This window comes from Podarcis cretensis (genome assembly GCF_951804945.1).
Source record: "Podarcis cretensis genome assembly, chromosome: 9".
NCBI classification, from domain to species: domain Eukaryota; kingdom Metazoa; phylum Chordata; class Lepidosauria; order Squamata; family Lacertidae; genus Podarcis; species Podarcis cretensis.
The window spans coordinates 3,565,804-3,584,669 of NC_137178.1; the positions used below are offsets into that span (position 1 = coordinate 3,565,804).

Here is an 18,866-nt window from a genome sequence, read left to right on the forward strand (position 1 = left end):
GCATGGTCGGCCAATTGGTGCCAAAGAAGGACAGAACTTTCTTTGTGTATACTACAACAGCAGCAAGAATACTTATTGCAAAATACTGGAAGACACAAGATCTACCCACCCGGGAAGAATGGCAGATGAAGGTGATGGACTACATGGAACTGGCGGAAATGACTGGCAGAATCCGAGACCAGGGAGAAGAGTCGGTGGAAGAAGATTGGAAGAAATTTAAAGTTTACTTACAGAAACATTGTAAAATTAAGGAATGTTAGAAGGATGCTGGGATGAAGTTATGTGGTTTTAGCAGAAATGTTATAAAGGACTAAGTAAAAATGTTACAGATAGGTAGCCGTGTTGGTCTGCCATAGTCAAAACAAAATAAAAAAATTCCTTCCAGTAGCACCTTAAAGACCAACTAAGTTAGTTCTTGGTATGAGCTTTCGTGTGCATGCACACTTCTTCAGATATACTGAAACAGAAGTCACCAGACCCTATATAGAAAGTAAAAATGGATATTTAATTGGTGAAAGAAGAGAATGTAAAATTACAGTATATTAAGATAAATTATTAGGATAAAAACAAAGATGGAAAGGATTTGCTGAAATACCTAACTGAACTAGAATACAAAAAAGGGAGGTGTGAGGAGATCAAGGAAACAAGCAAATGAAAGATAAGTTAAGGGAAGGTTCGATTTGGTTTTTTTTAATTGTTTGTATTTTTCTGTTCTTTTTTCCTTTTTTGTTTTGTTTTTGTTTTTACTTATTGGGATGTATTGTCTTGTGTGTTTTTTTTGCTTTATTTGGTGTTTTTTCTTTTTTCCCTTTGTAACCTTTAAAATTTGAATAAATATTATTATTTTTTTAAGAAAAGAATAATTTAACTTATGTCAGTTATGTAAGTTCCACATTTTCACCGCAACGGACAGGAAGGTGAGTAACTTACATTTTAGCAGATGAGGAATAATAACATTGGAATGGAAGCAGTGCTGCATGCAACAAGCACTGGCGGAAGAAGAGGAGTGCAGGGGGAGTGCACCGCCCCCGGCAGCGCGATCCTGGTAGGGTGCCATCGCGGCTGCTCCCTGCCTGCACTGGGCGCCATGCCCCTGCAGGCGGCGTGCCCCACCCCCAGGACATGCACCACACCCCTGCAGGCACATGCCCCGCCCCAGGATGTGCACCAGGCCCCTGTGGGCGGCGTGCCCCACCCCCAGGATGTGTATCAGCCCCTCCCCCACCTCCTTGCCACCCCCCCCCCCGGTGCCGGAGCATGAAGCTCCACCACCGGCAACAAGCACAGGGAGAAATGGGAAATGGTGCCCTGCTTACTTACTTGGAAGAGCAGTATGGAGGCCCACCACCACCACCATGAATGAACTGTGGCCAGAGACAATGAATTCTCCTGAAGAGAAAACAAAAGTCTGAAGCTACCTACCTGCCTCCGCCATTTCATGTGTGTTGATTGTGCTGGTGCCTCATGTCATCTGATCTGCTGAAGGTCTGGCGTTTAAAGAGGAGTCACAGAGCAGTGGGTTCTTCAGCTGCAGCACTAACATCCCAGACCTGCCTTATTTAAATACATGGCAGGTTGATTGTAGTATTGAGAAGAACATCATCCCCTCCCACCCCAACCACACTTTGCAGGGCCACTTGTGGGGGCAGCTGGTAGGGCAACTCCCCCAAATGGGCAGGTAAATTTATTTATTTTGTATTAGTGGGACACGGGGTATTAACTATGTATGTATGTATGAATGGACTAGTTATAGTCTCACATTTCTTCTTGTAGCTATACCCCTGCTTTAAGCCATTTACATACTGTCTTCTTTTGTATTTCATTTACTACAAAGGTATGCTTTAATTATGCATTCTCAGTGTATTTTTAATTTTAATTTTTCTTATTCTACGTGGTAATTCAGTGCAGTTCTGTTACAATAGATCTTGACAGCTCGATGATTAAGAGATTTAGTGACGACACTTCGGATTGCCTGAGCACTGACCCACTGGTATATCACAAGTGGAGACAATATTTACTGTGTTTGCTAGTTCAAGATGAAACAGATTTGGGAAAGAAACTACTTTTGCCATTTTTATTGACATTTATTGTTTCTTTACAGGTAGTTGCCTTGGTGATATTATCTTGTGTCGATTGCAGTAGCCATTGTATCACCACCCTGTTCTTTTTTTATTATTTAAAAACATGGCAGCTTGATTGCAGTATTGAAAAGAGCATCATCCCCTCCCACCCCAACCACACTTTGCAGGGCCACTTGTGGGGGCATCTGGTAGGGCAGCTCCCCCAAATGGTGGAGCCTTAAAAGTAGGAGAGCAAAGAGCTCAAAGACAGAGGGCACATAGCAGCACCTGTAGAGATGGTGGTGATGATGATGTTGACGATGATGAATGAAGAATGAGGAAGTGGGAGAGATGGGGGAGGTTGAGATTCACTCGGGACAATGTCATTATCCAAGAGGCTGGGTTCTATAGCCTCTCTCTGTAAATTTTAAATTAAAAAAGGACAGTAAGAAACCTTCCCTTGTCTTTATACTTTCCTGGACAAGCAATCGGGAGCTGCTGACAGCATCCTGACACCCACCCACTCAAGCCTTAGACATGAGTTTGGAGGTGTGCAGGAGGGAGAACCAAAGGTGGTTGTAGCACCTTGTCCAATGCCTTGCCCCACAGGCTCACATCCAGACCCTATTTTATTTTATTTTTCAGCCCATTTCCTTCCTGTTAGAAACAATGGTAGGGAAATAAATGGGATTGAATTACACCAACATGTGGGCAGGCATGCATGAGTTCCTGGTTTGGGAATATGTTGTGTGAATCATAATAATAATTTATTACTTATACTCCACCCATCTGGCTGGGTTTCCCCAGCCACTCTGGGTGGCTCCCAACAGAAAATTAAAAGCACAATAAAGCGCCAAACAAAACTTCCCTAAACAAGGGAATAATAAAACGTCAAACAAAACTTCCCTAAACAAGAAGGCATTGGATCCTTTGGATCCAAGTAATCTCATGGTCCTCCTCTGACATTAGACCAAACTTTCACCAAACAACGTTCCATTTTTTTAGCATTTAGTCATTGGATCCCAGCCTCTAACATTGCTGGGCTAGGGCTGCAGAGTTTTCCATGGCAGTAGGGGGTGCAGATCTGACATCAGATATCCCTCTCTGTGGTTGGGGCTGTGTCCTTGATTCTGGAGAGAGAGATCTGATGTAGATTATGGGCCCCTGGGATGTTCACCATAAGGACCAGGGGACGATAGCCATAGTTGCCTTTTTCTGAAATTAAAATACCACAATATCATAGCCTTTCCTTGTAGAGACAGTATTGCTTCCAAGTTTCTCTCTGCCTCTGTTTCTTCATGAGTTTCTATCATCCCCCCCCCCAACACCTAGAACCGCTTTCCTTGTGATGTAGAGCCTTCTACATTCTAGGAACACCTCCCACTCAACTTATGCTCTTTCCTGATTGGCTATCTGCCATGCCTAATAGGAATTGCACAGAAAGGATAAACCCAGGGAAAATGATCATTTCATATCTAGTATATTGCTTCCCCCCCAAAAAAAAAGAATTGTTACTACAGTGGTGCCTCGCAAGACGAAATTAATTCGTTCCACGAGTTGCTTCGCCTTGAGATTTTTTTGTCTTGCGGAGCGCAGATTCCCCGGGTATTAACGGTTTTACGAAAAAGGAAGCAAACCCGCAAGACGTTTTCGTCTTGCGAAGCAAGCCCATAGGGAAATTTGTCTTGCGAAGCAGCTCGAATAACGGAAAACCCTTTCGTCTAGTGAGTTTTTCGTCTTGCGAGGCATTCGTCTTGCGGGGCACCACTGTATAGTTTGCAAGGATGCTGCAAGGAGGGAGCTTTGGCACAAGACAGGAAAAGAGGTGTAAGGGGATCTGTCCTCCACCTCGATGTCAGAGCCCTTCCGATTGGCAGTCTGGAAACTAAGCAGATCTGGCTATTGGAGTTGGGAGTCTCTGAAGCAATTGATCTATGTCTACTAGTCAAATAAACATGCTCATGTATTTGCCTACTCAGAGGTTAGGCTCATTGCAGGATTGCAGCTTTGATATGATGTACTGTAATTCAGCGAGCAATACATTTTGACCTGATAGGCTCTTGCTTTCTAATCTGCATGAACGCATAAGCTGGCTTCTACTGAATATCCTCCTTTCTTTTTTCTTTCTGCTATTCCTGCATTGCTGCCTTGGCCTCAAGACAAGATTGCTGAATTGCTGAAGAATCCAAAATGGAAGATGCATAATAGGGCCTTGTACTACTTTTCCAACGAGAAACAATCATGGGAAGAGTCCAGAAAGCGTTGTATTAAGAAAAAAAACTTCATTAATTTCTGTTAGCAATGGTGAAGAACAGGTTAGCAGAACACTGGGATGCAAAAAAGGCAAAGAAAAAGTCTCACAGGTGTTTTTTTTTTGGGGGGGGGTTGCACATGAACATTTTATTGCTTCCAACTCTCCTGTGATCAGAAGAAAGGTGGAGGAGCACCTTCACAAAGTCTGTGCTCCAATGAAGGGAGCATATAAGAGGTGTACAGAAATAGAAGCAACAACAGACAATTTAGACAAAATATTACACAGATACACATTAATATGTTACATTAATACAATGTTACTAATAAGTTCTTCATACAGGATGGCAAATATGGTCTAATAGGCATTACTGAAACCTGGTGGGATGAGACTCATGACTGGAATGTAGAAATTGAGGGTTATAACATGTTCAGAAGGAACAGAGAAAACAGGAAGGGGGGAGGAGCAGCATTATATGTAAAGGATATGTACACTTGTGGCGAGATCCATGACCTGGAGCATAGAAAGCAGGATGAGCGTATATGGGTAAAAAATGTAGGTGAGGGAAAGAACAGTGGCCTTACTATGAGGGAAGAGACTCCATCAGGCAAGGCCTCCTTCCACCTGCCTTGCTCCACCCTCCTGTCTCTGCTTCTCATTTTGTATTGTATTATGTTGTGCACTGTGCTTTGCTGTTGTTTTATTGATTGGAGTTTAGAAATTACTTATTGTAACTCTTGAGTGGATTTCTGTTAAATTTTGAACTGCTGATATTTAATATTATTCTGTATTGTTTTAATATATGTTGAATGTTATTTTATTTGCATATTGTATATTGTATTATGCATATTGTCTTATTTATATGATGTTAGCCGCTCTGAGCCTGGCTTTGCCTGGGGAGAGCGGGATACAAATGAAATTTATTTATTTATTTATTTATTTATTTATTTATTTATTTACTGAGGGTGTCTGCTATAGCCCTCGAAGCGAGAGGACTTTGATAATGCCTTCGTAGAGCAGATTACCAAACATTCAAAAAGGAGAGACATAGTAGTCATGGGAGACTTCAACTACCCTGATATCTGTTGGAATTCAAACTCTTTCAACAATGGAAGGTTCAACTGAGGCAAGGAAAGAAGGGCTACCCCTATGCTGTTCATATAATCAGTTATCAGTAATCAATATATTCATGTATGCTCACACATAACAGGGCTTACAGTATTTTTATAATCCATTTTGAATCAAAGGAAAGCTTTTGCCTTAGCTAACTGCTAATTGCTTGGAACAGCAATTTAGAACCGACCTTTCCCCTCGAAACATCCTTGTGCCATGAACAAGGGGAAGACATGAATCAGAGACACTGGTACAAAATCCCCTCAAATACAGGCTAATTTAATCAACAGAACAGGAAGGGCTAAACCACAGAAACTCCAAAACTCCCTGTTCTGTCAGAACTAGGGGAAAGGTTAGACAGCACATCATTGCAGGCAACGGAAAGCAGAAGTAGAACTCTGCACTTGACCAGGAGCCGTAAGCATGGCATGCTAATTGGCTAATTTTCGCTGGTGTTCGTGACTGTCTCATGACTGTCTCATGATCTGTGATTTGCTGTGATTTGCTCAGGTATAAAGACCTCAGGATTTCTGTCTCTCGGGGTCCCAGTTCTTTGGAAGAGATTCCACTGGGTCCTTATTGCTCAGCAATAAAACCTCACCTTCTTTTTTCTCCAAAGCTGTGTCTGCCTGATCCTTGTTCACCCTAAGTGGATACCAACTATACTTTCACATGCTTCACAACAAATTCCTCAATTGCCTCACTGACAATTTCATTTCTCAGAAGGTGGAATATGCAACAAGGGAATCATCTCTCAGACCTGTTCAAAAAGGGAGGAACTGATGGACAAAGTGGAAGTACTGAAGTGTGGGTCAAAGAGTGGAAAGAAGACCCACTTGCAGCTCGTTGGAGAGGACCATGCACAGTTCTGCTGACATCACAAAGAACTGTTAAGGTTGCGGGAGAGGTGCCATGGATTTACCATACACGAGTTAAGAGATCTGAAGGCCTTTTCAAGTCCATCAACCTATATAATGTCTTGTTTGGTTATTTACTCCATAGGCAACTGAAGTGTCATGGGGCCTTGGAACACAAGTCCACCTTGTTCATTCAGAGGTCTATAGTGTGTTATGGAAAGAGTTCTGAAAGAAAGTGTGGCTATGATTTTCATAGAATAATGCTCTTTCTTTCTTTCTTTCTTTCTTTCTTTCTTCCTCCCTCCCTCCCTCCCACCCTCCCTCTGGAAATGAATGTTAAAAGAGAAAGGAACAGGGGAATGCGAGATAGTAGTCATTTGTTTTGATTCAGCGATAAAACAGTTTTAATTTATTAGCAAACAAATGATCCCAGAATCAATCCTAGACATACTTTAGGCTGGAAATTACTTTTGTCACAAAGCCTGTAATGGTCTTACTCAGCATTTTAAAAATAAAATCTCAATCTATATATATATTGCAGACTTTTCTGGGGGGAAAATGTGTTGTATATTAATGCTTATACAACAGATGGCTCCCTGTGGAGCTCAGAAATCACTGCTTAAGACCTCAGGGTCTACCAGAGTCACCTGCAACTCAGTGATCAAAGCAGCACCAGATGTCTGCATCTATGTGCCATATTAATTCCCTACAGTTCCTGAGAGTGATGCTATATTGTGAGCATTGTGTGACACTAAGCAGGCATCTAGACTGGTGCTAATGATTCCCACAACCAAATAACCCTGACCAAGTAAGAGGCTCATCAGAGGCTACTTTGCTCCAGGTCCCTCTAAGCTGCACCTGGCCGTGTTCACCATACCTGCGCCTCCCCTGGGCTTTGCATGCTTCTTCTGACATGCACACATGGGCATTTGGTCCTTGAATTCTCAAAATAGGAGATGGCCAAGGCTGGGTTGAAAACTGTGCCAGGGGCACCGTCAAAGTAGTACAAGGTCATATCCACACCAATAGCGGTTTAGTCTTGCTGGCCACATGACCTGGAAAGCTGTCTGTGGACAAATGCTGGTTCCCTCGGCCTGAAAAGCAAGATGAGCGCCGCAACCCCACAGTCACCTTTGACTGGTCTTTACTGTCCAGGGATCCTTTACCTTTACCTTCTACCTAAACTACAGTTCCTGGGATCCTGGGGGATTCCTGGGAAAGGAATGTGCTTTGAGTGTCTGGTGTTGATGTGGCCAAAATGTGGTCTCCTAGTAACTTGAGAGGTGCCCTAAACATGCCTAAGGGAGTTCCTCCATATTTCTGCTTCACTTAATCAGAAACCAAGAGAGATTTCTTCTCACCAGTGCTTCCAGACCCACCAGCTGCCTGCTTTCTAATAATTAAAAGGTATTGCTGTTCTGAAGTGGTCAGCAAAGAACAGCCATCAATCTCTCATTGGGAAGCCCTGTTCTGTGACATCACTATTGCCCTTTTTGTGTAACTTGTACTGTACAGTGGTACCTCGGGTTAAGTACTTAATTCGTTCTGGAGGTCCGTTCTTAACCTGAAACTGTTCTTAACCTGAAGCACCACTTTAGCTAATGGGGCCTCCTGCTGCTGCCGCGCCGCCGGAGCACCCTTTCTGTTCTCATCCTGAAGCAAAGTTCTTAACCTGAAGCACTATTTCTGGGTTAGCGGAGTCTGTAACCTGAAGCGTATGTAACCTGAAGCGTCTGTAACCCAAGGTACCACTGTATAGATAGCGAATGGCAAAATAATAGAGATAGAAAGTAAGAACACAAGTGGTGTTGCATATGTAATACTTTACTTGATTGATTTAAAGCACCCAGATGGGTTTAGGCTCATTTTGAACAGAAATCACAGAGCACATTTTTATTCCCTTAAAGGCTTCTACCTCTCCCATTTCTGATCTGGAGCCTTCTTGCAGATAAATGACATTTTGTGCCAACAGGCAGCATCGTGCCAACAATATCTGTGTCTGCATTTCTGTGTGATATAAACACAGTTGTTGTCATCTGGTGATGTGCTGGGCTGCTTCATCTCAGTATCCCAGAATCTGAAAAAAAGATGGCAGCACAAATCAATTCAAACTAAACGCTTTATTTTCTTTGTTGGAGCAATAAATATACGTATGCAGGAACATTGCAGAGATAGGTTTCTCACCAAGGGCTCCTGAAAAAACGAAGCAATCAATGATAACAGTTTAAAATGGCTACTAAATGTTGAAGGTACATTCTTTCACCTTTGGTGGACGTGCCCAAGGATTAAGACTTTCTGGGAGATGATTTATAATGAAATGAAAAAGGTATTTAAATATACCTTTCAGAAGAAACCAGAGGCCTTTCTCCTGGGCATGGTCGGCCAATTGGTGTCAAAGAAGGATAGAACTTTCTTTATGTATGCCACAACAGCAGCAAGAATACTTATTGCAAAGTACTGGAAGACACAAGATTTACCCACCCGGGAAGAATGGCAGATGAAGGTGATGGACTATATGGAACTGGTGGGAATGACTGGCAGAATCCGAGACCAAGGAGAAGAGTTGGTGGAAGAAGATTGGAAGAAATTTAAAGTTTATCTACAGAAACATTGTAAAATTAAGGAATGTTAGAAGGATGTTGGAATGAAGTAATGTGGTTTTAGCAGAAAAGATATAAAGGATTAAGTAAAAATGGATTGTTAATTGGTGAAAGAACAGAATGTAAAATTATAGTATATTAAGATAAATCATTAGGATAGAAATAAAGCTGGAAAGGATTTGCTGAAATATCTAATTGAATTAGAATACAAAAAAGGGAGGTGTGAGGAGGTCAAGGAAATAAGCAAAGGAAAGAAAGTTATGTAAAGGATTGATTTGTTTTTTCCCCCTTTAATTACCTGCATCTTTTTTCTGTTTTCCCCCCTTTGTTCTTGTATTGTTTTGTATATTTTTTCTGTTTAAATATGTTCTTTATATTTTTTTTTTGTAACCTTTAAAATCTCAATAAAAATCTATTGAAAAAAATATATCAAATGGCTACTAAATGTCTTGCAGCTATTAAATATCCCCCCTTGCACCTCCTTTACAATTTTTTTTAACTAAAACCCCAATGTTTTAGAATGTTCCTCTTGTTAGCAGAGGAAACAAGCCCGAAAGAAACCAGTGTCTGGCTTTTTATAATGTGTGAACCCAAACGCATGTTTTGTTTCTCTCCAAACAAACCACTATCAGTTAACTTCCCTCACCCCTAAAGAAAACCCATTGGCTTCCACTTGCCATCTACTTGAATAGAAATAAGTCATGAGTGGTATTCACTGCTAATTCTAATCAGACCTATTGAAGTTAATGGATTAAGCTAGGTCCATGCATAATGAAGAGCAGGTCCCTGTGCCTGAACTAACACGGGAAAGTTTCAAAATCTGAGTGCAAACGAAAGTGACAAGAGCTAAGTTTCTAGACCCTATTGACAAATTAAAAGTTGACAAACGAAAATGGATTTCTGGGAGTCTGTCTGCAATAAAGGCATTAAGAATGTTTATTTACAAACTCACACTTCAAGAACTGCTGAACCATCAAGCCATTCCAATCCATTCAGTTTTTTGTTATTCCTCCTTAGTCCTATCCAGAAGTGTTTCTTAAACTTAGCTCCTTCATTGTTTATAAAGTCCTGCAAAAAAGCACAACCAGTAAGAAGAAATGAGTGTCTAGATTCCCCTTTCAAAGGTTTCCAGAGAGTGGCTCATCCCCAGGGAGACACTAAAACATTACAGACCTGTAAAATAATACTAATCTTGTGATAACTTAAAGACGATCCCTTTTTATTATGGCTTAAGCTTTAGGGAACTAAAGTCCTCTTTGTCAGATGCATCTGATGAAGGGGGCTTGAGTTCTTTAAAGCTTATCCTATAATAAGAGGAGCTAGATTGTGTATTCCTGGCATTGGGCAGTTGAGACAGATATGGGATTCTGTTGATTTACCACCTGCTTCTTTGTCCAGCAGTCAAGGCGTGAGGACTAAGTCTCAGCCAGCTGTGCCCACCTGTGTACTCAGGGCAGCATCAGGGCAGACTGGAGGGTCAGGAAGGAAGAGTTTATGTGGTCTACAGAAATTCTCTCTCTCCAGGATCTCTGTCCAATTAATGTGTTCCTGGCATTGGGCAGCTGGGACAGAAATGGGGTTCTGCTAATTTATCACCTGCCTCTCTGCCCAGCAGCCCCCCTGCCTGAGCTGATAGAGGACACTCAGACTGCTGGTTTTTAGGAACTTAAACATCCATGCTGAGGTGACCGGCTCTGGGATGGCTCAGGACTTACTTCTACTCAACATTGTTCCAGAATAGATTCCAATGTATAGTTTGCAGAGTAAAAATGTAAACAAATTGCAGGATTCCCCCCAAAATAGACCAGAGGCAATTGTATTTCATCCAGCAGAGCTTTACTGCTACTGAAGGCAAATTAGCATAATGGTGGTCACAAATCCAATACATTCAGGATTGCCCCTGTCCATAAGAAATCCAGTTGCAGCAGACCTAACTTAAACTTACAATAATTTATAATCAGTCTAAACCTTAACACTAAGCATACTATGTGCAGAACAGCACACCAGACAGAAAAGAGACAGAAAGAGAGAGTGAAAGCCAGGCTCCTTCTGGCCCTACTTTTTTAGCCAGCATGACTTTAACTGAAAGAGATAAGAGAACCAGTTTAAGCCAGCTGTACTCAGCTTCTCTGAAGGCATAACCCAAACATCATGAACTTTCTGCTTGTTTCTTTCACACAGAGAAGGTTCCAGAACCTTCTTGAATTAGAATAGGAAAGATCTCTACACATCTGATCAATACTTTTTGTACTAAGAAATGCAAACTGAGAGTTACTGGCCCAAGGCGTGTGGCAGGCCACATTCTGGACCTATTTCTCAAATAGGCAGGAACAAGGTGATCTGAAAGTGGGGGATATTCATATCAGCCCCTTTTCATGGTCAGAATGCTTCCTGCTGAGATCTTCTCTCCTCTGCAGAGGCAGAAGACCTATTTGGATGGTCTACCCTTGGAGGCTAATGGATACACTGACTTTTCAGACAGCTCTGCTGGTTTTTCTGGATGATATGACTGGTGCTCCTGTTGAAGCCCTGGATTACCTCTGGAATATCTGACTGGCTCAGACTATTGATATCATCCAGCCCACATTTTACCAGCTTCCTTGCAAGAATATCATGGGGGACTTTGTCAAAAGCCTTACTGAAATCAAGGTACACTATGTCCACAGCATTCCCTCAATACTCCAAGCCTGTAATTCCATTGAAAAAAGAAATGAGATTCATCACACCAACTGTTTTTGAGAAAGCCACGCTGGATCTTAATAATGACAGCATCCTCTCCTAAGAGCTGGTAGATCAACTATAAGCTCCTTATGCAACCACACAGTTTCTTTAGGTGCCTCCCACTTTTCCTCCTTGTTGCAATTGTCTTCATTTGTGCCTTCTATACTTCACCTTTAAGAAAATCCAAGCCATCTTGGACCTGCCCCCTCTTCTCTTTGAGTATTTCTGACCATGGGATTCACACAGCAATTCCTTAAGCTTTTTGAAATCAGCCTTCTTAAAGTCCAGAGTGCATGTCCAACTACACTCAGTTTTTCTTTGCCTCTCCCTTATGAAACCCAGGAGAACATGATCACTTCCTCCCAAGATTGCCAGTACTTCCACTTTGTCCATCAGTTCCTCCCTTTTGGAGATGACCAGGTCTGAGAGAGATGATCCCCTTGTTGCATATTCCACCTTCTGAGAAATGAAATTGTCAGTGAGGCAATGGAGGAATTTGTTGGACCTTCCATTCTTGGAAGAGTTTGAATTCTAACAAATATCAGGGTAGCTGAAGTCTCCCATGACTACTATCTCTCTCCTTTTTGAATGTTTGGTCATCTGCTCTAGGAAGTCCTTATCAAAGTCTTCTGTCTGAAGGGCTATAGCAGACACCCACAGTAAGACCACTGTTCTTTCCCTCACCTACAATTTTTACCCATATACGCTCATCCTGCTTTCTATGCTCCAGGTCACGGATCTCGCCACAAGTGTACATATCCTTTACATATAATCCTGCTCCTCCCCCCTTCCTGTTTTCTCTGTTCCTTCTGAACATGTTATAACCCTCAGTTTCTACATTCCAGTCATGAGTCTCATCCCACCAGGTTTCAGTAATGCCTATTAGACCATATTTGCCATCCTGTATTAACAGCTCATTAGTAACGTTGTATTAATGTAACATTTTAATGTGTATCTGTGTAATATTTTGTTTAAATTGTCTGTTGTTGCTTCTATTTCTGTACACCTCTAATATGCTCCCTTCATTGGAGCACACACCTTGTAAAGGTGCTCCTCCACCTTTCTTCTGATCACAGGAGAGTTGGAAGCAATAAAATGTTCATGTGCAAAAAACAAAAAACAAAACAAAATACCTGTGAGACATTTTCTTTGCCTTTTATGCATCCCAGTGTTCTGCTAACCTGTTCTTCACCATTGCTGACAGAAATTAATGAAGTTTTTTTTCTTAATACAACGCTTTCTGGACTCTTCCCACGATTGTTTCTCGTTGGAAAAGTAGTACAAGGCCCTATTATGCATCTTCCATTGTGGGTCCTTCAACAATTCAGCAATCTTGTCTTGAGGCCAAGGCAGCAATGCAGGAATAGCAGAAAGAAAAAAGAAAGGAGGATATTCAGTAGAAGCCAGCTTATGCGTTCATGCAGATTAAAAAGCAAGAGCCTATCAGGTCAAAATGTATTGCTCGCTGAATTACAGTACATCATATCAAAGCTGCAATCCTGCAATGAGCCTAACCTCTGAGTAGGCAAATACATGAGCATGTTTATTTGACTAGTAGACATAGATCCATATTTACTGTGATATCATTACTTTCCTTCCCCTTTTGGGGTGTGTGTCCATCAATGTATTTCTATACCAGTAGGGCTGAGCAATTGCTCACTGAATTGCTCCAGTGCCCAATTCAGAACCTTGGATCCCAGGAAGGTTGCTCACCTCAAAGGAAGGAAAATAAAAATAAGATCAGTAGAAGACAAAGTAAAGTGCATGTATAAATACAAAGAAGACTTGCAGAAGGGGCTTGGAAAAGAGTTAAGAGCATCGGACAGAAGATTACCAGGTTGATGAACTATATGGAATTGGCGGAAATGTCTGGCAGAATCCGAGACCAGGGGGAAGAGACGGTGGAAGAAGATTGGAAAAAGTTTAAAGACTATTTATAGAAACATTGTAAAATTGATGAATGTTGGAAAAATGTTGGAATGAAGTTATATGGCTTTAGTAGAAATGTTATAAGGAATTAAGTATAGATAGATTATTAGAGTATTAGGGAAAAATAAGGTTAGAATATGTTAAGATAAATATAGGACAGAAAACAGAGAAAGATGGAAAGGAATTGCTGAAACAATTAACAGAAGTGGAATACAAAAAGGAAGGTGTGAGGAGGTCGTTGAAACAAGTAAATGAAAGATATGACATTGAAATTGTATGATGTGTGTTAAATTGTTTTTGTTTTGTTTTGTTTAGCTTATTGTGTTAGTGTTGTGTAATGTTTTTATATTGTATTGTATTGTCTTTTTTTTCTCCCCCCCCCCTTTTTGTAGTGTTTAAAAGTAATAAATATTATTTTTTTAAAAAAACAACAAAGCTAGTAAGTTCAATTAACCTTCTGGAGCGGAGTTTGAGGAAAAAATGCACTAAATATTGTGTTTTCAACCAAACATACATCTCAGAACCAGCTTCAACTACAACTAAGGTGCTGTGTGCATTAGATGGTAGGACACCTGCATCTTCAGGAGCTCTGTAAAAGAGGATTTCTTTTTAATCAGGTGCTGAGCCTCAGAGCGAGTTCCCCCCGTGCTCCAGTTTTTCAGCACCAGAGTCGCAAATAATTTCATCATTTAGGAGAGTCGAGTTGAGCAGTTCGTCTGCTAAGCCTTGAGCTACAGCGAGTATTTCAAGGTCTAAAAGGTTTGAAACAATTCAAATCAGGGGAATTATACTATTAAGAAACCATTTCTCAAGAGTTTGCCACACCCTGGCATGAAACAAGAAGCAGAACTTTGGACAGCAGACCAGTCCAGTAACAAAAGCCCTCTGGGAACACATAGTTGAAGAGATTAATGCATAGAGCTGCTTTGCACCATTAGTTATGTCTGTCATCTATGATGGATGGAGAAAATGCTGGCACTATTTGTAAACTTTTATTTATTTATCCAACAATAGCAGCAACAGGCATTATTTAACACAATTTCATTGTGAAAGAAACCTGCTCCAGAGTTTCAGTATTTTTAGCCAATGAACAAAGTCAAAGTTGTGGTAAACAGGAAAACCCTGTTAATGTCCCTACATATACAGTGGTGCCTCGCAAGACGAAATTAATCCGTTCCGTGAGGCTCTTCGTATAGCGGTTTTTTCGTCTTGCGAAGCAAGCCCATTGACAGCTTAGCGGATTAGCGCTATTAGCGGTTTAGCGGCTTTTAGCGGATCAGCTGATAAGCAGCTTAGCGGCTTAGGAAAAGGGGGAAAGGGGGGGGGGACCCGCAGGAACTCGCAAGACATTTCATCTTGCGAAGCAAGCCCATAGGGAAATTCGTTTTGCAAAGCGCCTCCAAAACGGAAAACCCTTTCGTCTAGCGGGTTTTCCGTCTTGCGAGGCGTTCGTCTTGCGGGGCACCACTGTAAAAGGTAAAGATAAATGTAAATGATCCCTGGACAGTTAAGTCCAGTCAAAGGCAACTATGGGGTGCAGCGCTCATACAGTCACACCTCGGGTTACAGACGCTTCTGGTTGTGGTTTTTTTTCAGGTTATGGACGCGCCAAAACCTGGAAGTACCGGAATGGGTTACTTCTGGGTTTCGGTGGTCACACATGCTCAGAATCGCAACCCGCGTGTGTGCAGATGTGGTGCTGTGGGTTGTGAACATGCCTCCCGCATGGATCACGTTCGCAACCCGAGCGTCCACTGTATTGCTTTTTAGGCTGAAGGAGCTGGCATTTGCCCACAGACAGCTTTCCAGATCCTGTGACCAGCATGACTTAATCGTTTCTGGTGCAACAGAACACCGTGATGGAAGCCAGAGCACATGGAAACGCTGTTTACCTTCCTGCCGTAGCAATACCTATTTATCTACTTGATCTGGTATGCTTTCAAACTGCCAGGTTGGCAGGAGCTGGGACAGAACAACGGGAGCTCATTCCATCGTGCGGAACCGCTGACCTTAATATCTGCAAGCCCAAGAGGCTTGGTGATTTAGACCACAGCGCCACCCCTGCAAATAGCCTTTGTATGCATACTTGAATAAGCAAGGTCTGTAATCAAAAATGTGGACAAGAGTTGGCTCAGCAACTGCAGCAGCAATCCCTCTCTCTGTTCAATGTCATCTGTGGAAATGGTAGCAGTGCACATTATGTACACACATGCTTCTGATTTTGTGCAAATATGAGGGATCCAGCAGAGCATATTTTAAATAATTGTGGGAACTGCAGGAGATGAAACTTCGGAGGGCACAGTGGGCATAGAAAGTGGAGCAGCAGAAAGTGACTTGCTCCCCCAAACCAGAAATACAGTAACAGAACAAAGCATTCGCAACTCCAAGTAGAGCAGTTTGGAGCCTGATTCTCCCTACCTCAATCTTTTGAGTCCACGGCTCCCTTGACCAACTACATTCTTTCTGTGGCACTCCTGTGGGGCTTAGGAGCCCAGTTATGTCACCCCTTGCCTGCAGAGCTGGCAGCCTCTCACCCTTTTTTGAACACCCTCCCTTGTGGAGTGTTCCCTCAGCCTCCTCTCCTCTCCTTGAGAGTCTTCCAGGCAGTCATTGCTACCACCCCTGGTCTCTGAACTGCCCCCCACCCCCACCCCAAAGAGAGATGCTTCCTCACACTGCCTCACAGGGGCCTGGGACTTGTCTGTCCATTCCCAACAGCAAGGGCAGGTGAACTGGCTGTCTGGGCTCCCTCACCCACTTGCTTGCTTACTCCAAGCCCGCTTCAGCTCCTGGCAACCAGCACCCCCTGGCCAGCCCCAGAGGCACCATTTGCTTGGGGAGCTTGTACCCAGGGCTGCTGCAACAAACAGCTGTGCAAGCCATTGGGAGGCAGAGATGTGAGAGGGCATCAGAGGAGGGAGGGGAAGAGGGATAGAGGCCAGTGTTGCCCATGGCACCCCTAACCATCATTCAAGGCACCCCAGGGTGCCACGGCACAGTGGTTGAAAACCACCGCCCTAACACTGGATTATTCCTATATTGGATAAACCCAACTTTACAGGGGGGTGAAGCATCACAATTGCTGTTGCTTGAGGGTAACATCATGTGGACCATGCAAGTTAAATGCAAACACACAGAAAACTCCAGTGTGGACAAGTGCTAGAACTGTCCATGTAATGCATCTGATTTTGAATCCCTTTTATGTTCCTTTTCTGCTGGGATGCCTTGGGCCAACACAGGGTCTCTCCAGGAGACATGGGTTCTTGGGTTGGCTGCACTGGCTCCCGGTGGAGTACAGGATCAGGTTTAAGGTGCTGGTTTTAACCTTCAAAGCCCTATACGGCCTAGGACCCTCGTACCTACGGGACCGCCTCTCCTGGTATGCCCCACAGAGGAACCTACGGTCTTCAAATAAAAACACCTTGAAGGTCCCATGCCACAGAGAGGTTAGGCTGGCCTCAACTAGAGCCAGGGCTTTTTCGGCTGCGGCTCCAACCTGGTGGAATGCTCTGTCACAAGAGACTAGGGCCCTGCAGGACTTGACATCTTTCCGCAGGGCCTGCAAGACAGAGCTGTTCCGCCAGGCCTTTGGTCAGGGCGCAGCCTGACTCCCTCCTTTGGCAATCTTTACAAAACTTTAGTTTATGGTTGCCATCAATTTTGATTTTAATTAATTTTTATAATGTTTTTATGATGTTGCACTACTTCAGTGTTGTTAGCCTCCCTGAGCCCGGTTTCGGCTGGGGAGGGCGGGATATAAATAAATTTTATTATTATTATTATTATTATTATTATTATTATTATTATTATTATTTGGATATTGTGAATGTAGGTGTTTGTGTAGGGAAAGGGGAGCCAGGCAAACTTCCCACTCCCATTGAGTTTCGATTTTAGGTTGGCAGATTTTTCTTCTTCTGCCAAGTCTTTCAGCGATTGCCTTCTAACAAGTTTTTGTTACCAAGTAATACATGTGGGGTGTCATGTAGATCGTTCTGTGCTGTGATCTGCCCGGCAAATTATGGGTGAAGGATGAGATCTAAATGATGAAAATAAATCAATATCGCCCTCAAAAGACCCATCGTTTGCTCATCACTTTACACTGCATTAAACTTTTGCCAAAGCAGTTTTTCTTCCAGCTGAGATGCATCCCTGAAATCACTTCTGCTGGGAGAAAACACCCCAGGGTTGGGCAGAAGGAAAAAGAAGATTTCCTTCACATTCCTACTGCTTTACATTGCTTACCATCCACGCCTACAGAAGATGGATCATATTCTTCAACAAAATTCCGGATCTGTTTTACTACAGAAAAGAATGACCGCTGTTCTGCCCATAATGTACAATCTAAGAAAGAGAAGAAGTTGGGAGAAAGTAAACGGTGCTCCAACAACCAACAGTCATTTGCCAGAGAATGGCATGGCTCTTGTGGGATAACCAGCCTCCTATAACCAACATAAGTCTAATAATACATGAAGGTATTATATCACTCACACTCACCCTGGGGAGGAAAAAAAAAGTAAAGCCTATTGTTCCCTCATCTACCTTGTGAACTCCTGCATTTAAAGATGTCTGAGCTAGTTGCTCCAAGTTCAGAATGCATGATTTTCTACAAGCCATCCTTGTGTTCCTATAACAATAGCTTAGGAGCTTTGTCCATTTCTGAAAAATGCAATTAAAAATGTTTTTTTAAAAAGGAAGGAAGGAAGGAAGGAAGGGGAAGGTGATGCTGATGAGCTTGTGGAAGTAGCAGCCCTCATAGCGGGACTTTCCCATGAATGCTTCAGCTGAGGCTCCTTTGCATCGCAGGGCGTTGGACTAGATGACTCTGCAATTCTATGAGTCTATGATTCTATGATTCCCGTGCCAGTGTCTCTGCAGTTCACCTGCATGGGACTGGGGGTGGGGCGGGGGGGGGGGACAGCAATATCAGGTCCCCACGGGGAGCACTGGGTTGTTTCATTGGCAGGCCTTCACAGCACCCTTTCACAACTGTGGCCATCTGAGCTTCATTGAAGCCTGTGGCTTAGATCATTTGTGTTCCTATGAAGAGGAAATAGTAATGGAAGGAATTTACCTGGTGGATTTTTAGGAGCCATTTGAATTGGTGTCTCATTTTCTTCTCTATATGTGGGACCATAAAGTAGATTGCTAAGTCAATATTTAAATTAAAAGGGGAGTCACAATGGGTTATTGCATAGGTAGTGCTGGCATTGGGGACACCCCCCCCCAAAAAAAAAATAATAATATTATTGTAACCTGTAAATCACACTGTTAAGAAATTTGTGGGCACTTTTCATTTTCCTCTGACCCTACTTTTTAAAACTCCTCGCCCAAATCA

General features: G+C 42.6%; 1 protein-coding gene and 1 long non-coding RNA gene across 5 annotated transcripts in view; one reads left to right on the plus strand and one right to left on the minus strand.

Moving 5' to 3' along the window:
* The window catches only part of LOC307224340 (uncharacterized protein), a 99,557-nt gene that overhangs the window by 11,734 nt on the left and 68,957 nt on the right, over nucleotides 1-18,866 (minus strand). The window contains exons 1-2 of one of the 3 annotated variants that reach the window (XM_079991169.1): nucleotides 3,291-3,420; nucleotides 1,423-1,550 (exon numbers count right to left, since the gene is read on the minus strand). In XM_079991169.1, coding sequence (XP_079847295.1) covers nucleotides 1,423-1,435 — 13 coding nt within the window. In that variant the 5' untranslated portion in view covers nucleotides 1,436-1,550; nucleotides 3,291-3,420. Of the gene's footprint in view, nucleotides 1-1,422; nucleotides 1,555-3,290; nucleotides 3,421-18,866 lie in introns of those variants that run through there. The other 2 variants (XM_079991168.1, XM_079991170.1) reach the window with 2 other exon arrangements.
* On the plus strand, nucleotides 1,732-7,106 carry LOC307224467. Of its 2 annotated transcripts, none has more exons than XR_013842554.1 (3): nucleotides 1,732-2,101; nucleotides 4,220-4,375; nucleotides 6,148-7,106. It is a non-coding gene; the product is annotated as an uncharacterized lncRNA (long non-coding RNA). The 2 variants fall into 2 exon arrangements; XR_013842555.1 differs by having other exon boundaries at nucleotides 1,732-1,990.